A 27,035-nucleotide genomic window follows, 5' to 3' on the forward strand; every position below is an offset into this window, starting at 1 on the left:
TGACAGCTCAATGAAATGCAAGTATTAGGTTACTGATGGTAATCACATTTCACCACATGCAATTTTGGAGCCTGGCATGTTTTACATAATCTCCATGATTGCCTTTCAACACCTGTTACCAAAAACTCCATGAAGCCACTCATGCTTCTATCGCTGACTTTGGCTTCTCACTTCAGAAAGTGAAAAGTGCCAGCAGATATTCCCACTTCTACACCACAGCTTAAGATACAAATATAACGAAATATAACCAATAAAATGTTGGAAAGTTGTTAGGAAAGTTATTATAATCACTTAAAGGCAGGACTATAACTTTCTTTCGGATATTCTTCCCTAAACATGGATGCTGCCAAATCAACTCACCATTGGTTTTTTGTGTCAATGCTTGAGCTTTCAGAAAACCCTCTGCAAAACCAGTTTTAAATGCATCTTGGTGAGCTTCAGGTATGTTTTTGGTTTTCATGAGTTTGTCCAAACTCTCAATGTCTGATCCTCTGTCCCGCAAAAGAAACCCCTAAATATGCAAACAACACATCAGTATCAGCTGACTATACAGATAATACTCCCCCAAAATATAACAACCACTCACAAAAAAATTCATTAAAATTCTAGAATTAAAAATTTTTATTGTCAATGTGAAGAATTAAGACTCAACAATAAATAATCAATGGCTAGGAAACTAACACTGTACCCTATACTTGCATCAATTAATATAGAGAAACTCTCTACATAAGACCACTAACTATACTGAAAACAGTTAACAGGTCACATGTTGACTTAGGGTTCTAATGGCTTAGAATAGGTCACATTCCTTTATTTCTGCTGGAGGAAAAACCTCATTCATTTATTAAATGTTTACTGAGCACCTTTCATATACTTGGTCCTGTATAAGTTCTGAAGATGTAAAGATAAATAACCAATCATCTGAATGTTTTCAGTCTATTGGGCAGAGATACACAAATAACTAAGTTTTTGAAGTCATTTTGATACTATGTTAGAGGTACTAGGTATGGTGGTAAAACAAATGCTACCTAAGAAGTCAGTAAAGACCTTACAGAGAATGGCATAGCTAAACCACGGGAACACAGAGCATGAATAATTTGACAGAGTCATGAAACAGCAGCCTTTAGTGCTCAAGAGCTATAAACAATCTTGTTTGACAGGACTTTAAAAAACCGAGCGAGAAGGAGGGTAGGGGGAGAGGAGGGGGCACACTGAAAGAGGAGAACACAAAAATGGTAGGCAGAATGCCAAATGATGAAATGCCATATGTACCATGGCAGAAGTCTGACAATAAAGCAGAGGAATACAACCATTACACTGATACACTTTAGACAGTCTGGTGGATGGCAGTATGGAGGCTGGGCTAAAGGTAGCAAAACTAAAGGCAAGGAGACTAAATGAGTGTTTATGAGAGGAATCTAGGCAAGAAATAACTATGGTCTATCTATGCAGTGGAACTGGGGATGAAGACAGATTTAAGAAATAAATACTTAAGAGGCTGGATCAACAGGATTTTAGTGATTAATGGATGTGGGAGGTGAGAGAAGATGGACAGATCATAGCTGTCCAGCAGGTTTCTAGCTTGGGTGGATGCTACTTATCCAAGAATACATAAACAGGTGTAGATTGATAGGGGGAAAAAAAACAACAGAGGAAGATGTCTAATAGGCTAATGGAACGATAAGCTTGGCACCCAGGAAAGTTCTAGCTATACTGATTACACAGGGTATTAATCCCTTATCCTAAGTGGAAAGATGGAAGAAAATCTATTAGTCAGCAACAGAAATCAGATATTGAAGCTTCTTTTTAATAACTTGAAAATTACTGCTTTTTCAAACAACAGCATAAAAGGTCTAATTACCTTCACGAATGATGGTGCTGTATGTTGTGTTTCTGCTAATCTTTCAGAAGTGGACTGTAGACGTCGTGTCCTTGACTTTAAAGTTTTAAAACCCCGAGACTGTACGAAAACTGAATCAAACAGTATCACATTTACTTCTCATTTTAAATTTTTACAAGGAAAGTACGTAAGAATAAAAACTCTGACACTATTCCCGTACATCCTAGTTATTATCTTACTTTATTAACACAGTTCTTTGTTGTTGTTTTTACATTTTAAAATTACCAAGAAAAAGTAAAGGTGATTTACAGATTCAACCCGTTTTAATGACTTTAATTACAAGTGTGCTGAAGTGTTCCAGAAGTAACCAACTGAACAATTCCATGACTGTACTTCTATGTATTAAAACATGCTCTTTCTATAAAAATAGTACATAATTTTTTGCAATTGTCTTCTTTCCCTTAACAATTTATCACGGACATTTTTCAGAAAAGGTCAGACAGTGCATTCAGTTTAATGGCTGTTTACAGTTTTCCAATTTATCAGGGTATGGTAATTTACTCAACTACTTCCCTACTATGGGCATTAGCTGTTTCCTAGTTTTTATTGCTAAAAATAATGCTGCAGTTAAAAATCTTGTACATGTTATCTTTCACCACACACAGACTACATTCCTAAAAGTGACACTGTGAGACTTGAATTGTTTAACACTAAGAAACTGTCCTCCAAAAGGATGTTGTCAAGAATTTATACACCCACCAATGAATATGAGTGTCCTTTCCTCCAAATCCTTTGCAGCACTGAATATAAATAAAAATCTTTTTAATTTGTACAAAATCTGATGGGCAGAAAGTAACATTTTGTTTCAATTTGCATTTCAGATTAGAAGTGAGGAAAATTTTTGAAATCATTTTTAATTTTTATTTCTTTAGTGAATTGAGCACTCATGACCTTTCATATTTTTCCATTTTCATTTGCAGAATATGGATGTTATATATACTTTTAGTCATGTATATTTCAAACATTTATTTTAATGTCTTTGTCTTTTAATTAAGTGATACAGTAATCTGTAAGGTTAATGAAGCCATGTCTTTTAATCTTTAGTGTTTTCTTCACTGTGCTTTGATTAAAGAGTCTCATCCTCACACTAAGATTTTAAAGGCAGTTTACTGACTTCATCTAATACTTCTACTTGTTTTCAGTTCTTTGGAACTTTTTAAAGGTGTAAGAAAATAATCTGATTCCCTTTTTATGCCCAAGTTTAAAATCAACTTCTTTATTTTCCTAACCAATGTTTCGAGTTTTGATTGGAGCTGCACTGAAAATCTGGGTGCAAACTGATAATGTTAGAACGCTAAGTTCTTCTGAAAAGGACTACAGTACTCTCTCACTTTATTTTACTCAGCTCTTCTTTTATTTCCTTCAGTCAGGTTTCATACGCATACATATATATATCTGTGTGGGTATATATATATCATGTTGCATATTTCTTGTCAGGATACAAGATTTAATGGATTTCGAACAAACTGTAAATAAAACCTATTGCTAGGATATAAGAAAGCTATTGATTTTTATGCATTTATCTTCTATGGCACCAGAGCAGCCTTTCAGTTGATTTTATTGAATTTTCTGGTAAACAATCGTATCACCTAATTATAATTTTGCCCCTTTTAACTTATATAAAACTTCCTTTTTCTTTTTAATCAGACATTTCAAGATCTCCAAATTACTGAACAAAAACAGGATACTAGACATCCTGTTTCTCATATTAATGAGAAACAGATACACTTCAGAAATTTTAAAAGTATCTATTCTACAAGTTTTTAGGAAGCATAATAATTAGGATATATCACATGCCTTTTTATCATATACAAATAATAATCCTTTTCTTGTCTAATCAGTTAACATGATAAATTAACATACTTCCTAATGTTAAATCATTCTTGTATTCCTTAATCATATTTTTTAGGATATTTCTATATGTGCTTTTTTAGACTTTACTTAGGATTTCTATATCTATATTAAGTGAAATTAATCTATTGTATTCTTTTTTGTACTAATATTTTAGTATCAGTAATCTCATGGAATAAACAGGGAAGCCTAGTCTATCTTTTCCTTTATTAAAAAAGTTTTAACGCAGCGGTTGAGAATCTGCCTGCCAATGCAGGGGACACGGGTTCAAGCCCTGGTCTGGGAAGATCCCACATGCCGCGTAGCAACTAGGCCCGTGAGCCACAATTACTGAGCCTGCGCGTCTGGAGCCTGTGCTCCGCAACAAGAGAGGCCGCGATAGTGAGAGGCCCGCACACCGCGATGAAGACTGGCCCCCACTTGCGGAAACTAGAGAAAGCCCTCGCACAGAAACGAAGACCCAACACAGCCATAAATAAATAAATAAAATAAATTTAAAAAAAAAAAAAAAAGGTTTTAAATAACAGGAAGACTCCTGACCTTGGAAAACAGAATACAGCCATAAAACCATCTGAGCCTAGTGCCTTTGGGGCAAAGAGATTATATTCGAAAGATACTATCTTTCAAATTTTACAGTTATTGTCTTATCTCTTCCTGGGTCAATTTTGCTAATAATTTATAACTCAAATAATTATCTGTTTCAACATATTTTTATTTACAATATAAAATTATATACATTATAATTTAAAAATCTTCATTATCTGTGACAGTTCCCACTTTTCACTTCTAACACTGTATTTTCTCATCATTTCTTAAATGTGGTTAATTTCTTAAACTTAAATTTATTCTTGATTTAATTAAGTAAAACCATTTCTTGCCATTATATTCACTTAATGTGTCTTATCCATATTAATTTCTCACGTTCTTTTAAATAATTCTAAAAATAAATATTTAATCAATTTATTTCCCATCTTCCTTATTTCCTAAAATTCATACAATGCCTTCAGCTTCAGTTTGTCCTCAACCCAAAGATTTAGATATGCAGATTTTCATTGTGGTTCAGGAATAATTGTCTGTAATTTGTTTTCTATTCCCTTCACCCACAAGATACTTAGAAAAGTATCTTTAAAAATTTCCACATATTTAGGAATTTTTTTAAGGTATCTTTTCTATTATTTGACTTCAGTTTTATCATATGATCAGAGAATATGACCTTTGAGTTATAACTTTTTGAAAATTTATTAAGATTTTTTTATACCCTAATACATGCTCAGATTTTTTCTTCCTTGAATATTTAAAAATGAGTGTATCATCCTTCTTAAGTATTCTTCTGTCTTCTACATTAACCATTTCTTCAAAGAACTACAAAAGAGATTTCTTTGCCCAACCTGGTGCCTCTCCTTCATGCTATAAATTTTCCTCAAACATGTGGAGATTCTTGCAAATCATTTGTATTTGTAAAGAATATAGTGATCAGTACTGACTGCAGACAGGTGTCCTCAAAACTATCAAAGTGGTAAATATATTTAGACTACAAAACATGGACTTATGGTAAATGAGCGGGTGCCTTTAGTGTATGATTCAAGTCCAAAGCAACCTGGGTTACTATCTTGTTTCTCTCTTTGGCATCAACCCTCAAACCAGAAGTCCCCTTTCAACATACACACACGGACACCTTACTACAAATGTGTTCTTTTTTTTTTTTTAAAATCTTTTTTATTTATTTATTTATTTATTTATTTATTTATTTATTGGCTATGTTGGGTCTTCGTTTCTGTGCGAGGGCTTTCTCTAGTTGCGACAAGCGGGGGCCACTCTTCATTGCGGTGCGCGGGCCTCTCACTATCGTGGCCTCTCTTGTTGCGGAGCACAGGCTCCAGACGCGCAGGCTCAGTAGTTGTGGCTCACGGGCCCAGTTGCTCCGCGGCATGTGGGATCTTCCCAGACCAGGGCTCGAACCCGTGTCCCCTGCATTAGCAGGCAGATTCTCAACCACTGCGCCACCAGGGAAGCCCCCACAAATGTGTTCTTTTGTCTAAAAGTTGCAAGCCAGATCTGTTCTGTGATTGGCCTGCTTTTCGCAATCTTTCAACTGTTTCACTAAATCATCTACCCCAGAGCTCACTATTATTGACTGAGAACTTGGGGATTTTTCCTAAGTTCTACTGGAATTAGCATTACACACCTCTTTCATGTCACTCTACTATAAGCGTCATGAGGGTTGATAACATATGGCTTTTTCAGTTACATAACTATCACTCTCGCCTAACACCTATCAGTAGTGCCTGATATTAAATAAATATGAATGAATACATATAGGATTTTGACATCAATGGGGTTTCATCTACTTTACAAGTTCCAGAAAGTCATCAAATTTCTGGTCCATTTACAAAACCGCTCTGCTGCTGCCCTGAATTTTTCTCATTTTTACCTTTTTTTGTCATTGCAATGGGATTTTGAAAATGAGAGAAGTAAACAAATGTGCTTAATTGTTTTGGAGCAGCTATAGGTGAGCTCCCTAGAGTTTCCTTTACTGTGGCACTTGTCACTCACATTCAAAATCTAGTTATATTTCCCAGGTTAAAAATTACACAGATATACCCAAACTAGTTGATTCCAAATATTCTCCAAGTTCTACTGTGAGCTACAAATGAATGTTTCTAATCATTAATATCATTAAGAAAGACAAATCTGAATAGATTAAATAAATCTATTATTTTTTTCAAAATAAATACAACTGTTGCTTCATACCTGGCCAGTATTGAAGATCTGAACAAATTCTTTTAAGAGTTCTTGAATGTTGTCTGTACAAGCAAGAGGAACGTAAAGTACTAAATATATCTAAGCAACCTGGAGGGAAATTGTAAAAAGTAAATTTTCTAACTGTCAAACAAACAAAAAAGTCATGAAATACAACAAATAATTTTACCGAATATTAGAAAAACCAAAATGAGTTTTGCCTTTCATTTGTCCATATATGACTCTGCTTTTTGATATTTTTATCTAAAAGCATTGCAAATTTAATCACATTTCTTCATCACATTACTATCACTTATCCATTGGATTATCTTTTTTTATATGATATACAAATATAGCTGCCAATGAAATTAAATTCAAACCAAGAGGTAAAAATATATATGTCTAGCTAAAGTACTTTTAGCTAAGAGCATGGAGAAACAAAAAATTGCTATTTCCTAGAGACAATTTCAAAACTCTAATCAAAAAAAAAAAAAAACAAAAAACCTCTAATCAACAATGTAATGAAACACTGGAAACCAGAGGTGTATTAATAAGTGGTATCAATTAAATTATCAATAGTACTGGAATGGCTTACCTTCATTGGAACACAAAATATATTAACTTACCATATTTATTTTCAAAGAAGGACTGTGCAGATACATGAGATGTATGCCAATGGGAAGAAACGTTCTTGTCCTTACAAATTCCAGGAAGTAGACTGTCTACCAGTTGATCAATTTGTCCAATTTTTAATTCAGATAATCCAAGGTCCCTTAAGTTAAGTATAGGCTGTAAAAGATTAATTCAACCAAGTAAGCATTACTATTTTTTAATTTTTATTTTTTACTGACATATAGTTGATGTACAATGTTTCAGGTATACAGCAGTGATTCAGTTATATATACATACACTTATATATGTATAAATACATGTATTCTTTTTCAGATTATTTTTCATTACAAGTTATTACAAGATATTGAATACAGTTCCCTGTGCTATACAGTAGGTCCTTGTTGTTTATCTCAAGTAAGCATTATTATCAAGCTATTTAGCTTGAAGAGTACTTATCAACTGAAACAATGTGAATTTTTAAAATCTAACAAATGTATTGATTCCCTGTTTCTTTCAAATATTTAAAAAATAAATTTGTATGAATATTTTTCTAGTTCTAGTTTTACTGACGTCAGTCATGTGAGGTTTGACAGGTTAAGAAAATCATATTCCCAATAGTATCACCAGTCTATGGAGCTTTAAAGCTTCCTCCAGTCCCTAATGACCATAAACAAAAGCCCATCCAATAAAGAATTGCTGAGATTCTTATTTGAACTGAAAGGTTCTGTTAAGTTAGCCATATCTAACTTCTAATAAGGAGGGAAATTAAACAAAGTAGAAGATGTGTGAAAACCAGTCAAGAAAATACACTCACCTTAAAACAGTTCTAAAATAACTAGAAATAGGATAGCGGTGAGCTATTTTCTTGTCCAAATGAGCTGACAGGGAGACACTAAGGACAAGCCCCAAACAGCTAAAACTTCAAGTAAGGAGAGCAAAAATAAACAGACCAAGTAAAGCATCAACTTTTTATGACTGGTGTAGTCAGATCCCCAGATTACATAGCTCTGGATTGATGTTCAGGAGTTTGTCAAATATTAGCTTTGTGACAAGTCATTCATATCCTTAGAATCCCTTTCCTCATTAGGAAAATGACTATAAAATATATCCTGCCTATTTCACAACAAGATAATATGGATCAATGGAAGAGATGACGCCTTGCTCATCTACATATCCTAGGATATACAGTAAGATAAAGGCAGGATGAAATAAAATACTTAAAAGGTGCTTTTTAAGGTAATAAAAACTGTAGAATATAAAGCACATTATTATAATGGAATCAGAAGGACTACAATATTCAAGAGCTACAAAGATATTTTATCTTTTAAAATGGGGAAACCAAAAAGTCTATTTATAATACAAAGGGAAATGCAGATTTTTAACTAAGACAGAAATTTATGCCCCTTACATATTGAGTATCAAGTCCTAGGAACATAAAGAGAAATAAGGTACATATGAATATGATAATTATCATACAATAAGGTAACTGCTATTACAGAGATATTTTTTGAAAAGTCGTAAGAGAACACAACAACTAATTTCCTAAGTGATAAGGCTTCACTGAAGTAACACTTAATTCACAAATGATGGGGGCAGAAACCTTGGGGAAGAGGGCAAACAAAAAGTCATCAAAGGGCTTGGAATGTTTGAGATGCAGTAAAAAGTTTAGTGACCGAAGAAAGCACTAGAAAGATGGGCTATGGCCATATTGTGAAGAGCCTTGTTTGAATTTAATTCTATAGCTAATATCATTAGTTTTGTTTTATAGGAAGAAAATAGAAGACAAAGATGATAAGCTGGAGAACACAAGGCTGACGTAACAAGAGAAAAATAGTATGAACCCGAACCGAGCCCTGACTAAGAAGGATGCAAATACCAAGTCACAGACAACAGACATTTGAAGAAACCAGTAAAGTATAGGGATTGTGAGGGAGAAGGGTTCTGGATGGATGTGCTGGTTATTGATTTGTTGTCTCTTAGCTCCTCTTCATCCTTTTTTTGGCTCCATGTTCATGGATCTGGGCCCTTTAAATATTTTTCCTTTGTTGGCTAGAACATCAAGCTGTCAGTAGAGGGCACTGGAGAGACACTGTAGGAGGAGTTTCTGCTCCTGGTTCAGGCTATTGTGTTCACTCAGCAGGCTCCTGTGTGCAACTTAACACCCATGGTTTCTCCAGGAGTGGTTCCTGCCACTCGTGCAGCTTCTCCAAAGCCTGGCTCCTACAGTGCACAGTTACCAGCAGTACCCAGCAGCTTTTCCAGTAATACACATCCCCATGAACAGCTTCTCCTGGTACCCAAGGGGGCAGATTCCCATCAGGTTCAGCTGGCACGGCACCAGTGACTCCTGTGCCATTCAGTGAGCCAAGGCCATGCCCTCTCCAACAACCTCAGAACAGCCCAGGGGTGGAGAACTCTTCCTGGGAAGCTCTCAGTCCTGGGAGGATTAGCTGCTTCTTGAATCCGCAAGTCCTATATATTTGAATTTTCTTTACTTATTACTAGCCAATCCCTAGTTATTCTAATCCCCTATTAGACAAGGGTTTTTAAAATATTAACTAAGAAATTATATATTTTTTTATATTAAACATTCACTGTTCAAATGACTATGTGGTCTCTCTCTCTTGGTTGGACCGAGACTGATGAAGAGGGGCTAAAACCACCCTAAGATCAAATACACTGGAATCTGGGGAAGCAGCTCAGTTTTAGACATCTTAATTTCGAGGTCCTTGGAGCCTATCCAGAGGGGTATTTTAATAAGCCACCAGATAATTACTTTAAAACTTTAGAGATACTTTAGAGTTGGAGATAGATTTGGGAGTTATCAGCATATAAATATATACAGACATTAAGATATACAATCTGGGAGACTATGCAAAATGAAAATTAGATTACAGATAAATGTACACACACTATGTAAAAGGCTGGCAATAACAAAGCCCAGCAAAACAGAAAGAGAAAAAAAAAACCCATCAATGTAGTATCACTCAATTTATGAAAGTATTTTGAAAGCAGTGGATGTTCAGCAAGGTCAAATGCTAAGGAAAAGATGAAAAAGATGTGGATTTTTAAAAAGGCCTGTACTTACTGCTAAGGAAGTCAACAAAATATACCAAAACAAGTCTATAAAATGGTAAAAGTAGTAGCCAAACTACAATGGGATGTAGTATGAATAAAAGTTTAGCAAGAATAGATATTAAGTTCAGAGTACTACTTTTTCAAGAAGTCTGAAAGCAACAGGAAAAGAAGTCAGTAGCTTGAAGGAAGTTGAAAGTTTTTTGCTTGCGCTGTGAAGTGGGTGTTTGGATGAGCAAGAGTTGATGAAAGCAATGTAACCTCAGAGCAAAGGAAGTGCGAGTAGAGATGAGGGAGGATGCTTAAGAAGAAAGAAAATGTTTGTGAAGCAATAACAAACAGTCATCAGTGATAAACCATAGGAATAATGAAGGTAAATCAGAGGATAAGACACCAATTCTGTATTTGAGACCATTAGTCTTAAGCTCAACACCGGCTTCTAGAGTTTAGCTACTTTTCAAGCCCCCAAAATGTACTTCACTACTGACCTAGCCATTTAACTTGATGAAACAGTCAAACATTTAGCACCACGGAGAGTACAAATGGTGTTGTTTAGAGCAGCAAAAAATTGGAAACAATTTCCAACAACAGAACATCATAAAATGAACACTCTGAAAGTCATTAAAAATAAAGAAAATGTATGGAATAAAAAGTTCTTAAGACTATTAAATGATCAAGCAAAATCTAAATCAGCATATACAGTATGATCCAACTATTATAAAATATAAAAGTACAAGTGAGAAAAAGAGAAGCAGGACATAGGTTAATTTAATTTCTTCTACCTACATAATATTTTCCAAAATTTCTAATATGAACATAATATTACTGCATGTAGCAATTTTGATACATGCAGTCTTATCATTAGGAAAGCTCTTGGGCTGTAACTTGGAAGAAGGGTGTCACAACAGAAGACAAGAATGGATTGCCGATAGACAGAGGCAATAGGAATTTGGCAGAAAATATAAAAGGAAAGCATAGGGGCTTCCCTTCCCTGGTGGCACAGTGGTTGAGAATCTGCCTGCCAATGCAGGGGACACGGGTTCGAGCCCTGGTCTGGGAAGATCCCACGTGCCGTGGAGCAGCTGGGCCCGTGAGCCACGATTACTGAGCCTGCGCGTCTGGAACCTGTGCTCCGCAACAAGAGAGGCTGCAATAGTGAGAGGCCCGCGCAGCGCGATGAAGAGTGGCCCCCGCTTGCCACAACTAGAGAAAGCCCTTGCACAGAAACGAAGACCCAACACAGCCATAAATAAATAAATACTTAAAAACAAAACAAAAAAAAAGAATCTGCCTGCCAGTGCAGGGGACACGGGTTTGAACCCCGGTCCGGGAAGATCCCACATGCTGCGGAGCAACTAAGCACGTGTGCCACAACTACTGAGCTTGTTCTCCAGAGCCCGCGAGCCACAACTACTGAGCCCATGTGCCACAACTACTGAAGGCCACACGCCTAGAGCCCATGCTCTGCAACAAGAGAAGCCACCGCAATGAGAAGCCCGCCCACCGCAAGGAAGAGTAGCCCCCGCTCGCAGCAACTAGAGAAAGCCTGCGCGCAGCAACAAAGACCCAATAAAGCCAAAAATTAATTAATTAATTAATTAAAAAAGAAAAAAAAAAAAGGAAAGCATAAAGACAAACTTTTCATCTAAGTAAAATTGTATCCCGACTCACCTCACAACCACCCTCCATCCCACCCCCACCAAAAGCAGACTTTTTTTTGGTTGCGCCACATGGCATGTGGGATTGTAGTTCCCCAAACAGGGATCGAACCCGGGCCCCCCCGCATTGGGAGCGTGGAGTCTTAACCACTGGGCCACCAGGGAAGTCCTGTAAACTTTTTTTCAACTCCTCCTCTACTGTCCTTTGCCATAGCCCCTGATATCAGACTAAGAACATAAGCTATTTATGGTTAAAGAGGCTTCTGAGAAACTTAACTGTAGATTATAATGTTTACTATGAAAAATGTATTCTGAGCTACAAGCAACTATCTTATTAATGAATCTTGTAAACACAAGGTTCCTAGGTTGGGAATTCGCTATATCCTAGGCCACAATGATTTTATAATTCTCTGAATACTCAAAGTACAGTTTCATAGCTTATACATTTCACTTTCAGGTATCTATATTCTAATTGTTCAATTACACTGAAAGCTCCTATAAGGCAGTAGATGATAACTTCTTGCTATTCTATCTTTCCTGAGAATTATGGGAATTATGGAGTTAACTGTAGTTAACTGTAGGTTCCCTGCTACCATTGAAGCAACACAAAAGAATATCTAAACGTTACAAGCAGTAATGTAGGAAGTGAATACCAATACACTGCCACATGAAATTTTTTATAAATTAAATGTTAAAAATAAAATAAAGTAATATTTCTATATGTACAACAAAGCCAGAGTTGGACATCTTTAAACATAAAAGGGAGATTAAGGGAGATTAAGCTGAAGACAGAAATCACCCTGTTACAAATGCCTAAACATAGAAAGTTATTTCAGGCATGTTTACAATGTACTAAACTAAAAAAACTTTCTCACACACCCAGGGTAAAAACTATTACCTCATTGCTGGGAGCCTCATGCTCAGACACTACATCTCGATGCTGGTTTTGAGAAATTGATGCACTGACAGAAATAGATGTGTTTTTCGGTGAATGGAAGGCATTGATGAGATGACTCAGAGGAACTGTAACCTATAAAAAGATAGAAGTTGAAAATAAGCAGTGCTTTTTAAAATAAAAACAGAAAAAAAACTTGTTATTGTCAGGATTGGGTATTGTAAAAAGTTAAATATACACCGTATATCAAAACTATACATTAAAAATTATAAATACTCAGATTATTGCTGGTAGGAAGAAAACTGGTATATCCCTTCAGGATAGTATAGGGGTTATATACAGCAAAAGTATTAAAAATACATACATTTCACCATTCGAGCAATCTAACTTCTAGGGATTTATTCCAAGGAAATAATCTAGTAAGTAATGATCTATGCTTGCATATGCACAGAAGACAGTTTTCATCAAAATATTTGAAAATTTGTGGAAAGCTATAAATGTCCAATAGGGGAGTGGCTACACAAATGATACCACCACAAAAATGAAATATTTCGCAGACATGAAACAAGTAAGCATATACCCAGAATTTTATACTTTTCAGCTTCCCCACTGCACCACCCTATTCTAAGTCACCATCATCTATATGTGGATTTTTACAATTGCGTCCTAACTTCTCTCCCTGAATCTGCTCTATTAAAGCCAGTCAGATCTCATCACTCCTCTGCTCAAAACCCTCCAATGGCTACTCTCACAATAAAAGTCAACGTCCTAATAACGATGACAGAGAAAGCCCTCCCTGGCTCTTTATCACCTCTCCGAATTGATCCACCACTAAGTTCCCCTTCCTCCTCTCTGCTCCCACCACCGCATCCCCCTTTCTGTTCCTGGAACACACCTGGCAGGCCCTCACCTCAAGGACTCTGCACTGCTGTTTATTCCCGCCTGTCGAGTTAGTCACATAGTTTGCTCTCCCTTCAGTTCTTAACTCAAAAGTCATCTTTTCATGCATCTTCTCCCTGGATAACCTATGTAAGATTTCAGCAACCCTCCCCTAAAAAATATTCCTTATTGCCTTCCTCTGCTCTATTTTTTCTTCTTGACATTTTCATTATTTAACACACTTCATATATTTACTTATTTACCTATATATTGTTTACTAGAAACCCCAATCTAAGTCACCTCATTAGCGTAAATCCAGGTGTGATCCAAAGAAGGGCTTTAAGAATAAAGACACGCCCATCACACAGGAAATTTCAAGGGTTTTAGGAGCTCTGTGCCAAGAATTGGGAACAAAAACCAAATAGTTTTTATTTATTATACCACATTCTCCCACTGGAGCATAAGTTTCATGTGGCAAGGGGTTTTTTCCTCTATTTTATTATTTTTTCTATTTTATTTATAAATTATTTAATATAAACTGTTTTTACGTTATACTTAATATAACTTAACACTTTATATTTTATTTTTCTCTACCTTATTTTCTCCATTTCATTCAATACTGTATCCCAGTGCAACAATAATGCACACAGTAGATGCTAAATAAGTATCTGTTGAGTAAATGATTAAATTAAATGGGCTCTTACTATATGCCACATTTTGAACTATGTACTTTACTTATATTATCTCATTTAATCCTCCTAACAGCTATAAACATTAGTTACTATTACATTTCTATCACACTACTACACTTTCTCAGCAAGAAAGTACTATAGGAAGGATTCTAACCCAGATAATCTGACTCCAGATTTCACTTAAAGACTTTTCATCCCACGGTTATTGATACAGAAATAAATTCATAATATTGTTTTTTAAATGAAAAAAGCGAGCCGTAAACCTTTATGTAACATTTTTTTAAAAAGTATGCATACACATATTTGTGTAGAGTTAAAAGGATGAAAGAACTTATTCTAAAATGTGATCTATTGGGGTGATGAAATTATAGGTGATTTTTCTTATTTATATTTTTCTTTTCAGGATTTTTGGCAATTAGCTTGTATTATTTTTACAGTCAGAAAGAAATGATAAGCTCTTTTCAAACTATTACAAGAAACAGGGAATTCCCTGGCGGTATAGCGGTTAGGACTCCATGCTTTCACTGCTGAGGGCCTGGGTTCAATCCCACAAGCTTCGCAGCGTGACCAAAAAACAAGAACAACAAACAAACAAAAAACTACAGGAATGAAATTATTTTAAGATACATATTTTCTGTCTATACATTTTTTGGTTTTGTTTTTTTGGCCTCCCTGTGCGGCTTGTGGGAATTTAGTTCCCCGAGCAGGGATTGAACCTGGGCCCTCGGTGAGAGTGTGAAGTCCTAACCACTGGACCGCCAGGGAATTCCCTGTCTATAACCTTGAAAAGTTTTATTTTAATTAGTTGTACCTCTTCTCATTCAATAAAGAATTTAACCTGCTAAAAGATGGTTTGATCTCTCCTCAATGAAAAGGTTGAACTTCTGTGTCATATAACGGTCCTACATGAGTCCAGTTAGGACTACCTATAGTACAGAAAATTCCTTCACTACCTCTACCGACATTGCATACCACTAACTCCATTCAGCTAATGATAAATTCTCCTAAAATCGGATCTTCCTGACATCAATTTCTTGCAGTTCAGTTTCAAAAGGTTTAATATTGAATTCAGCAAGCCAAGTCAAATTCTTTTTTTTTAAATTTTTTAAAAATAATTAATTAATTAATTTTTGGCTGTGTTGGGTCTTCGTTTCTGTGCGAGGGCTTTCTCTAGTTGCGGCAAGTGGGGGCCACTCTTCATCGGGGTGCGCGGGCCTCTCACTATCGCAGCCTCTCGTTGCGGAGCACAGGCTCCAGATGCGCAGGCTCAGTAGTTGTGGCTCACGGGCCTAGTTGCTCTGCGGCATGTGGGATCTTCCCAGACCAGGGCTCGAACCCGTGTCCCCTGCATTGGCAGGCAGATTCTCAACCACTGCGCCACCAGGGAAGCCCCAAGTCAAACTCTTTTTCAAACGATTGGTAGGACTCCTCCAGACACCGGTCATCTTGGTAAATAACACCTACTTGCATCCAGCTGATCAAACCCAGAAACACCTCTTTCCATCATTCCTCATTAAATTCTATTCTTTTTTCTTTCTTTCTTTTTTGGCAGCACGGCGCGGCTTCTGGGATCTTAGTTTCCCGACCAGGGATTGAACCCCAGTCCTTGGCAGTGAAAGCATGAAGTCCTAACCACTGGACCACCAGGGAATTCCCTCTGTTCTTTTTTTCAAAATAAATCTCATCCCCTTCTTTCCATAACCACTGTCACCACTTACCGGTGCATTATCCCTCTCTGGATTAGTGTAATAACATCCTAAACTGAAAACATTTCCACTCTGTCCTTCCACATTCTCCACACAGCAAGAAGCCAGAGTAATCTATTACTCTGTAATAGACTGTAATGTAAATCTGATCATGTTACTCCTTAACATGCTTAAAAGTATTCAGTGGTTTCCAACAAACTTAAAATGAAGTCCAAAGTCCCTTATCGTAACACCCTGTATGATCTGCATCAAGTCTTCTCCCCAACCTCCTTTCCGTCACTGGCCCTTTAATCACCATGCTCTAGCCACACTGGCCGTATTCTTATTCCTCCAATCAGCTAGGCTTGTCACTATCTCAGAACCTCCAGATGTTCTGTCTACCTGTTCACATCTATTCACTCTTCACGTGGCTAACTCCTACTCATTTTTTACTTCATATCATCAAGATTCCACATTTGCTTTGTTCACCTAGCACATTACTGATGCCCAATAAATAACTAACCACTTCATTTTTTATTACCCCACCAGTACTAGCAAAATTCAAAACAAAACAAAACAAAAGGGAGTGAAGGTTACACAGAGGGACATAATTATATGCTTTAACCAAGAAACTAAAAAACGTCAAAAATTATTTTTAAAACGGAATGTTTTCAAAAACCGTTTATTTGCAAAACTGTGAAGAACTCTCAAAAAAAAAAAAGTCACCATCAAAAAAGATTTTTAAATGAACTAAGAATAAAACATTATCACCGGTGACTACTCCTGAAAGAAGAATTTAAAATAAAAACGCTTGGAATCTTTTTTCTCTGCCCTTTTGCTTCAAAAATGAAAAGATGGGGAGGAGGCTGAATCAAAATTTTAAGTACAAGCAGTCAATAACTTAAATATATCAATATATATTTATTAGTTACTTTCGGTCAAAAAAAGAAAGCATTCATAGAAGATTATTCAAATTTTTATAGCATGTTTGGGTTAAATTCCATTTAAAAGAAAGAGTAGAGAATCGGGGTTGTGAAGACGAAAGTCTTTGAAGAGGCGAAGGATGGAAAAGGAACATCACTTGCTCCCTTTACACCTACGGCAGACGTTTCCCCTGCCCCCTCCCCACCCCCACCCCAGAATGTCTAGCACTGAACAATGCCTGATGGATTCTGTAGCAAAAATTCCACGCAATCAAATCGATAAGCCAAGGTCTCCATCACGCTCGTATTTTGCTTCTGCTTCATCGTCAGCCCTTTACTCTCAGCGTTGCCCCGATCCCTTCTCAACCCCAGGACTCCAACTGGATTAAACGCTTCCCTCCTACGATCCCTTAAGAGAAACCACTTCCAAGAAACGCAAACGGCAAACGCGGGCAGGGCGGGGGGAGAAAAATGGACTGGATGCCGGACCCACCTGGGGCTGAACGGTGCTCGACAGGGAAAACATCTTCTCCAGGCCGTCAGCGACCTCACCCGCCTGCCGAAACTGTCCCTCTTGTCCACGGCCCGGCGGGGAGGCGCTGAGCCCTTTTTTCCCCTTCTTTTCTCTCTCCTCTCGCCCTCACTCTTCCTAGAAACGGAAAATGGCCTCCCCTGCCTACAGCTGCTGCAAAGACAGACAATCTGCCCCGGAAGGCAAGGCGCTAACGCAACAGTACTTCCGGGGCAGGTGAGGCCGCCACCCAGGGGCGTGCGTCAACGCTCCGCCTTTTAGGGGGCAGCTGACGCCCCCTAAGGTAGTTCACGTTCACGTTGAGTAATGCACGCGCCGGAGCCCCAAAGCTCACTGGCTGTAGTTTTCTTTTTAAAGGGGAAAGACACAGACCCTGTTAAATCTTTCTCCAGCTTCGTTATCAGTACTTCCAATATATTTTCCTGTTCTGACTGGGCCTTGAGCTATTAATAAGCTCGTTTGCTACAATTAAGTGCTCTGTATCTTCCCCACAATAAATAACTCTTCCTATTTCAGATAGGCAAGTTACATCCTGTTAAAATGTCAAATTACAGGACCAGTCATGCGCATCCTGCTCATCCAGTTTCTCCACATTCTGTGAGTTCACTGGCCATTGTTTCACGGAACAGACCGAACTGGTTTACGTTTCTCCCGCGGGTGGGAGGCCGCAAAGGAGTTTAAAAAACAAAACAAAAAAAAGTGGGATGAGGACCGGGTCCCACCAGCCTCGTTTGGAGGTCGGGAGAAAACTCTTCAAATCCCTCGATTCAGATTCAAGCCCCCGTAATCCCTTTCCCCGTCTGCCAAGAACTATTTGTGCCGCCCCGTGTCCCTACAAACGAGGTACGTGAGCCGCTGTCACCCTGGAAGAGTCTGTGGTTGGTTCAAGAATTTCCCAGCTGCCCCGCCTTCAAGTTCATTGGCTTCTGCGTCAACGCAGAGCAGGTGACAGGGGCGGGGCCGCACTGGATTGGGCGTGGCGTGCGCAGCGACGGGGTGACGTCACGGCCGAAGCGCGGCGTGGGCGGAGCCTCACTTTGAAACCAGTTGGCGGGAGTTGGGCTCCGGAAGGGGCCTTGGTCGCTGACAGAGACTTGCATCCGGGCTGGCCTGCTATGGAGACCACCGCCGGCGGCGAGATGGAGAGTGGAGGAGGCACGCCGACAGGAGAGTTCGTGAATAGGATCCCGGTGCCACGACCTCCCTCCATTGAAGAGTTCACCATAGTGAAGCCCATTAGCCGCGGCGCCTTCGGGAAGGTGTATCTGGGGCAGAAAGGCAACAGGTTGTACGCGGTGAAGGTAAGAGTCAAGGAATAAAGAAAGCGAAACAGGACGGCCCTTCGGCCCTCCTTCCCGTCCCCTGAACTGGGCAGGCCCCAGGGCTGCTGGAACGACTAGACGGGTGCCTGGCTCGCTGAAACCTCCGGAGCCCTGCGGGATGACTTCTCACTTGGGGTGACAGAGCGGGCAAGTCGGTGCCTCCTCTGCCCCGCCCTTCTCTTCGCACCACGAAAGCATAGGAGACGCCAGAACTTCTGAATCCTTTTTACTAATTTGGGCTTTACCATGATTAGGGTTGAAACTTTAAATTTGAAACAGTTATTTCCATATTATATTTTAATTCTATCCGTTTGACAGATTCATTTTTTTATTGAGATGTAACTGACATTTACTAGTTTCAGGTGTACAACATAATGATTCAGTATTTGTCTATGGCGAAGTGATCTCCACAATAAGTCTAGTTAACAACCATCATGACACAGCTACAAATTTTTTTTCTTGTGATGAGAACTTTTAAGATCTCTCTCAGCAGCTTTCAAATATACAATGTAGGATTAACTGTAGTCAGCATGCTGTGATGTAGATTAATTTCTGACCTATATAACCAAAAGATCTCATTAAACCCCACTTTTCTCTTCATTCTATAAATCTAGAATGTACTTATATTTAAAGATGAAGCTGAAATATGTCCCAAATCACTCCTTTATCCTTGCAGTAGTATATATCATTCCAAAGCATTCAAGAGCTTTCAATATATTTGAAGCTGTTCTGGCCACTCTTGATTCTCATCCACTCCCATAGCTTCAGATTACTCACATCTCAGCACTGAGTGATGGTGATAAAGGAAAGAAGCCAGCAGTCTGGTGCAGTTTCAACTTCCTGTCGGACATTGCTGTGTGAATATCTAGCAGGCACCTCGGAATTGTGCTTGCCTAACTTCGAACAATCCTCTCCACCTAACTGCCTCCTGTATTCCTTCTCTCCATGTAATAATACCACCATCTCTGTCATTCAAGCTAGAGACTTCAGTCATTTTAACTTTTCTCTACTTCATCTGTACATTCTCTCTCTCAACTAGGCCTGTCAATTCTGTCTCATATTCATTCGTATTACCCCTTCCATTCCATTCCCAAGCCTGCCCAAGTACAGGACTTCATTTTTTCCATTTGTTTCTTTCCCTTTCTTTCTTTCCCTTTCCTTCCTTCCTTCCTTCCTTCCTTCCTTCCTTTCTTTCTCCTTCTAAAAGTACAATTCAGTTTTTTGTAAATTAAAGATAGAGTAACCATGACCACATTCCAATTTTAGAACATTTCCATCACCCTGAAAAGACCTCTCTTGCTCATCTGCAATGTCTCCCCCCCTTAACACCCCTAGCCCCAAGTAATCATCAGTCTACTTTCTATCACTATAGGTTTGCCTTTTCTGGACATTGCGTATAAATGGAATCATGAAATATATGGTCTTTTGCATCTGGCTTTTTTCACTTGACATGATGTTTTTGAGGTTCATCAGGCCTTCATTTCTATACCTAGTCTATTGGAACAGGCCCCTAACTGGAATCACTATTTTATTCCTTAGACTGTGCCATGCAAGCTGAAGTCCAAACTCCTTAGGAAAGCAGTCATGCTCCAAGTTCTGGCTCTAAACTTCCACTGTATCTTCTACATATTCTATGTTCTAGCCACGCCAGACAATTGGCTAGTCCTTGAATTCTGTGTATTGTCTTGCTTCCAAACTTATGTTTATTCTGTTTCCTCCTTAAGTGCCTTCCTTCCACCCTTCTCTGCTCTTCTCCACCTGTGTTATTTATGTATTAAGGTTCATCTTAGCCCCCCTTCAAACCTTTCCTGACCTTTCAGACCCACCCTATTGAAATTAATTCTCCCTCGCTTCATATGTTCCCAAGATTTTTTGCGTTTCCTTCTATTATACTAACCAGTCACTATTAGCTGTTGAAATGAAGACACCAATACACTTTTTGATAAGTATTTGTGAATATCCGCTTTGTGTGTAGGGTCTGTGTACAGTGGTAACAAAACGAACATGCCCTCATAGAGCTTGCAATCTAGTGGAATGATAGGTGAAATCATGTTTCAGACTGGCTTTGTCAGTTTCCCTTGTTTTCTTATGGAAAGGCTCTAAGGCTGGAATTTACAGTGTATTAATGATTTTATTACATGTTCTATTGAATCTTTGGAAGAAATATGCCTTTTTTTGACTTGTAATCTTCCTGAGAATTGATCTCAATGTTACTAACTATTCAGTTTAGTGCTCCAATTTTTTTTAAAAATTTATTTATTTTTGGCTGCGTTGGGTCTTCGTTGCTGTGCGCGGGCTTTTCTCTAGTTGCGGCGAGTGGGGGCTACTCTGTTGCGGTGCGCGGGCTTCTCACTGCGGTGGCTTCTCTTGTTGCGGAGCACGGGCTCTAGGTGCATGGGTTTCCGTAGTTGTGGCACACGGGCTCAGTAGTTGTGGCTTGTGGGCTCTAGAGCGCAGGCTCAGTAGTTGTGGCGCATGGGCTTAGTTGCTACGCGGCATGTGGGATCTTTCTGGACCAGGAATCGAACCTGTGTCCCCTGCATTGTCAGGCAGATTCTTATCCACTGCGCCACCAGGGAAGCCCTAGTGCTCCAATTTTAATGTAGATTATCGTTTTGCTTCCTTTCCAATTACCTTGAGATTTTAAAAGAGTAGTTATTTATTTTCTATAACACAGCATATGAGACTATTAAGTTTCAGTAAACTCTAACCATTTTTAAGAAATTTTTTTCCCAGGCAAACAAGCATACATTCTTCCTCTTTCTGTTTCTATTTCCATCCATCAAAGAACCAGAAATTTAAAAAAATGAATTAGCTACTATTTCTCTATGCCTACATTCCTGATTATCTGGGGACGTATTAGGAACATTACTATCTTTTGGCTTAGTTGTAAGGACAGCAGAACAGAATTTTTTTTCTACTAATAGGTAGGGTAGTCAGGGAGCATTTGCTTACATCTTTTTCCTTATCAAAAGGGATGTGATACTTTTGCCACTTGATACCAAGATAAGCAGTTCTATGTTAAAAAAGTTAACAAAGTTTTGTTTTGTTTTCACCATATTAGCTGTTTTTCTAGCAGAGTTTCCCGCTGGCAATGTGAGGTCCAAACAACATCTGTGTTTTCTCTCTCTGATTGTTTTCATGATGGCAACTTGGAAACCTGAGAATACTTTGTCATAAAAAATAAAATGGATGTGTCTATTGTCATGTTACATACTACAGGTTGTCAAAAAAGCAGACATGATCAACAAAAATATGACTCATCAAGTACAAGCTGAGAGGGACGCCCTGGCCCTAAGCAAAAGTCCTTTCATTGTGCATTTGTACTATTCACTGCAGTCAGCAAACAATGTCTACTTGGTGAGTAAATAACTTGACATTTTCTCTTCATTCAGGAATCACTGAACCCAGTGACTTAAGAATTACAGTCTCTGGGTTCAGAGTGCCTGGGTTTGAATTCCAGATCTTGCACGTACTAGCTTTATGACCTTGGCCAAGTTACCTTACCTGTTCTGTTAGTTAGGGTTCTCAGGGAAAAAGAACAATAGAGTGTGTGTGTGTGTGTTTGTCTGTCTGCCTGTGTCTGTGTGTGTCTGTGTGTGTGTGTGTATGTGTGTGTGTGTGTGTGTAGAGAGAGGGGGATTTATTTTAGGGAATTGCCCTACATGGTTATGGCGCGAGCAAGTCCAAAATCTGCAGGGTAGGCCAGCAGGCTGTAGACTCCGGGAAGAGTTGATGTTGCAGCTCAAGCTCAAAGGCAGTGAAGAGGTAGAATTCCCTCCTCTTTGGAGGAGAAAGAGATGACACCTCAATTTTTTTTCTCTTCAGGTCTTCAGCTGATTGGATAAGGCCCTCCCACATGATGGAGGGTAATCAGCTTTTACTCAAAGTCTAATGGTTTAGATGTTAATCTCATCTAAAAAATACTTTCACAGCAACGTTTAGATCAGTGTTTGACCAAATATCTGGGTACCATGGCTTAGCCAAGTTGACACATAAAATGAACTATCACACCTCAGTTTCCCCATTTGCAAAATGGACATAATAATAGTACCTACCTCAGAGGTTGTTATGAAATTTCAGTAAGTTGATATAAGCTATGTAGAACAGTGTGTGGCACAGAGTGCTACAAATATTTGCTAAGTAAAGGATGCATAATAGAAATACTACATAAAGCTTGGGGTATAATAAGGAAAGATTTAGGGAAGTGGTGGATTTGGGGTGTATGGACTTAGAGAGTTGCTTGCTTTTCATTTAACACGGCAGCTTACACTCTTTTAATTCTAATGAGGAATTTGGGTGGGGGCAGGAAGAGGTGAGGATGGTAGGTGTTTTGACTTCAAGTTCTAGATGTTCTTCTGACTTCAGAGACAGTGTGTGGATTAAATGTTTGGTAACTCCAGTAGCTTCTGTTTAGTGTAAACAAACAGAATAATTGACTTTACATCTTTTAAGCCAGTAGTTGGCAAACTGGCCCATGGGCCAAAGAGCACAGGCTCTAGGCACGTGGGCTCAGTAGTTGTGGCGCACAGGCTTAGTTGCTCCACGGCATGTGGGATCTTCCTGAACCAGGGATCGAACCCATCTCCCCTGCAATGGCAGGTGGTTTCTTAACCACTGTGCCACCAGGGAAGTCCCTACTATAATATTTTTGAGTTATTATTGCTGAAGTTAGATAGGCGGCCATATCTTGTCTACTAACTTCATCACTGGTTTAGATCCTTGATGCTCAAAGTGTGTCCACAGACAAGCAGTATCAGCATTGTCTGAGAGCTTATTACAAATGCAGAATCTCAAGCTGCACTCCAAATCTGCTGAATCAGAATGTGATTTTGTTTGTTTGTTTATTTTTTGGTTTTTGGCCGTGCTGTGTGGCATGTGGGATCTTAGTTCCCCGACCAGGGATCGAACCCGCACCCCCTGCAATGGAAGTGCGAGTCTTAACCGCTGGACCTCTAGGGAATTCCCCAGACTGTGAATTTTAACAAGATCCCCAGGCATGTTAAAGTTTGAGAAGCACTGGCTTAGACAAAAGATTTCCTAGAAATCAAAGCTACTTTGAGACAAAAAGATAAAGTATGACTAAACTTAGCCACAATAACAACAAATAATTGATTATTACTTTCCAGGTACTATACTAAGTACAAGAAACACAAAGATGGAAATGTTTATTACGGAAACGTTCAAACATATACAAAAATTGAAAGATTACTATAATGAACTCTCCCATATATCATCACCCAAGTTCACCAGTTGGCAACACTTCACCAAATTTGTTTAATCCATTCCAACTCCTCCACAACCTTTCATGTAATGGTCTTGGCATCCTGTGATTCAATGCCTGGATTTTTTTTTTTTTTTTTTAACATCTTTGTTGGAGTATAATTGCTTTACAATGGTGTGTTAGTTTCTGCTTTATAACAAAGTGAATCAGCTATACATATACATATATATGCGTCTCCCTCCCACCCTCCCTATCCCACCCCTCTAGGTGGCCACAAAGCACTGACCTGATCTCCCTGTGCTATGTGGCTGCTTCCCACTAGCTATCTGTTTTATATTTGGTAGTATATATGAGTCCATGCCACTCTCTCACTTCATCCCAGCTTACCCTAATGCCTGGATTCTTTATTAAGGCTTTCAAAATGATGATTTTAAAAAATTCTATTATTCCTTCAGCTTTTATTAGCTGGAATTCTTCTATAAAGAGCTTTCCCTTATTATCTATTTCATTGCTCTGAAATACAGCTTGTCTAAAGAAGGCAGAATAAATGCTTGATTCTTTCCCTTTCATTACCAGTTTTCCGAAGTGCAACCTCTAAATAAGTGTGTTTTTTAAAGTATCTTTATGAATTCATGGAATGTTGTAGTTTTGATGTGTTTTAATCCATTGCAGTCATTTTCTTCTGTGTTTAAATTGTCCCATCTTTAGTGAGTGGGAGCCCCTTCAGTTAATTTCTTTGTCTTTTTATACTATCCTAGTATTCTGATAGCTTCCTTGCTTTCTGGCATGACAAGATAGTTAAGGCTCATTTTGCAAATGTCCTGAACTAGATCTAGGCAAGGAGGTCTAGCTCCTTTTTGGGAAATAGTGTCTAGAGACCATGATCTAGGAGGTAGTGATTAGAAAAGTTCATTGCCACTAGGTTGTCATTCCTTTTAGGCATTCTCAGTGGACAGACTAGGAAACACACATTTTTATAGAAAAATATATCATGAGTTCATGCTGATATTTCCAGGTCAAAGGAAAATTACAGAATTTTTGCTTAACATTTTTGAAAAATATATAAAATATAAAAATATTTTGAAAAATATTTGTATTCTTTCACCCTGATAATCTGGGTTCCTAACTATATCTATATATCTATATCTATATCTATATCTATATATATGCATATAGTATTTTCAACATAGCAGTACCAGTATTGTTTTCCTAACACTAAAACAAATGGATTCAATTTAGGATTTCTCTGCAATTCTTTTTGCCCTTACGATGTATGTACTGTCAAGATTCTGTTCTCTGAAGTCACTTGAAATAATTCTGTGTGGTTATGAAACTTGAGATAGTGCAAAGTTCATTTATTCCCCTTTTGTATCAGAGATTTCTACTCGAAAAGGGAATCCATAAAAGTACTAGAAGAAAACTGATGTGATTATTTTAATAGAATGGTGCATGTCTTACTAAGTGAAAAATAAAGCCTACTTTGACACAAAATACCGTATACATGGTCAGTAAGAAAGGGTAAATACCCCATTAGAAAAATAGGCAAAGAATACAAGTGATTCAGAGAAGAAATATGAAAGACTAAAAGCAGTGTAAAGATGCTAAATCTCCCTAAAAGTAAATAAACATTTAAACAAGTTCATTTTCTCTTCCTTAGATTGACAAAAAGTATTGATAATCATTGTTGATGAGGGTGTGAGAAAACAAGCATTCTCATGAGCTCAAATACAGTTATCTGTTTACTTACTTCTTTCCCTACTACTAAACTATAATCGTTAAGTGCATCAGTTGCATTTTATTCATGCTATATTCCCCATGCTAGCACAGTTTTTGTGCTTAGTAATGTTTTAATGATTCATACCATCAACAAATATTAACTAACCTCTGTGTACCAGGGAAGTGATTGCCTTAAAGAGGAAAGAAATGACCTTATATTATCAAGTCCTTAGTAGGCAATATTTTATAGCTTGAAACTATAGAAAATTTTGAGAATAATGACTAGTACATGTAGAAGGATTAATAGAGCTTTGCAGCCTCATAGCAGTAATGAATTCAGGCAAGAATCATGTATAGTCATATGATGCTAAAATCATTGCTTGAAAGTTTGTTGGGGAAAGAGGGTATTTACATAGTTTCAAAGTATCTTCCCCAGATTGCCTATTAATTACAAAGAGGGAGAAAATACTTCTTCAGTGGAGAAACCTGGAAGCCACCACCTTAACTAAGTCATCAAAGTTAAGATTACCAGGAATGGAACACACTAATGTTTAGCAGTCTCATCTGGTGGAAGTCACTACGAAGTACTCAACGTAGATTTTGTAGTATTCTTGCCCAATATTCATAACCTGAATTGAATCATAAGGAAATAATCAGATGTCATGAAAGACCGTCCCATACCCCATCCAGCACCCTGCCAAAAAAAGGCAAAAAGTTATTCCAGATTAAAGGAGATGAAAGAGATATGACAACTAAATCTCATGCATGGTCCTGGCCTGGGCATGAGAGACGAGGAGAGAGGCCATCAGGAACAATATTGAGGTAATCAGAGAAATTTGAATACAGACTATACAACAGGTAATAGCATTAAATTCCGTGCATTTTATTATGCTATAGTTACATAAGAATGACCTTGTTGGGAGATACATGATGACCTCTTCAACTTTATTCTTGAGTTAGTCAGCCAAAATTTTAAAGTTATAGATTAATACCAGTTGCTAATGTCGCCATATTTTTTTAAATTAAACTGTTTAATCTGAACAAAAATACATGCATGTAAGATATTTATGTTAATGATGTTAATAATTGTGTTATGTTTATTATGTAACATAATCATGTTAATGATTAGCATAAATATTTATTTTTATATTCATATATGTGGAGAGGAAGAAAGCAAATGTGGCAAAGTGCTAACGATGGGCGAATGTAGATGAAGAGAATATGAGAAGTCATCCTGCTCTTCTCACACCTTTTCTGTATGTCTGAATTTTTGTTCAGACTGAACAGTTTAATTTAAATTTTTAAAAGTGTATGGCAGTATGAGTAAACCTG

The 27,035-nt window shown here is 37.9% G+C and overlaps 2 protein-coding genes across 3 annotated transcripts in view; one reads left to right on the top strand and one right to left on the bottom strand.

Moving 5' to 3' along the window:
* YME1L1 (YME1 like 1 ATPase) overlaps positions 1-17,603 on the bottom strand; it is a 33,490-nt gene extending 15,887 nt beyond the window's left edge. Inside the window, exons 1-6 of the mRNA XM_068560369.1 lie at positions 17,403-17,603; positions 12,734-12,865; positions 7,117-7,279; positions 6,503-6,601; positions 1,862-1,971; positions 361-511 (exon numbers count right to left, since the gene is read on the bottom strand). Coding sequence (XP_068416470.1) covers positions 361-511; positions 1,862-1,971; positions 6,503-6,601; positions 7,117-7,279; positions 12,734-12,865; positions 17,403-17,435 — 688 coding nt within the window. The 5' untranslated portion in view covers positions 17,436-17,603. The remainder of the gene's footprint in view (positions 1-360; positions 512-1,861; positions 1,972-6,502; positions 6,602-7,116; positions 7,280-12,733; positions 12,866-17,402) is intronic.
* An 895-nt stretch (positions 17,604-18,498) lies between these two features.
* MASTL (microtubule associated serine/threonine kinase like) overlaps positions 18,499-27,035 on the top strand; it is a 33,568-nt gene continuing 25,031 nt past the window's right edge. For both annotated transcript variants that reach the window (XM_068538475.1, XM_068538480.1), the window contains exons 1-2: positions 18,499-18,742; positions 21,986-22,123. In XM_068538475.1, the coding sequence (XP_068394576.1) occupies positions 18,557-18,742; positions 21,986-22,123 (324 nt within the window). In that variant the 5' untranslated portion in view covers positions 18,499-18,556. The remainder of the gene's footprint in view (positions 18,743-21,985; positions 22,124-27,035) is intronic.

Source organism: Eschrichtius robustus, chromosome 1 (genome assembly GCF_028021215.1).
Source record: "Eschrichtius robustus isolate mEscRob2 chromosome 1, mEscRob2.pri, whole genome shotgun sequence".
NCBI lineage: Eukaryota > Metazoa > Chordata > Mammalia > Artiodactyla > Eschrichtiidae > Eschrichtius > Eschrichtius robustus.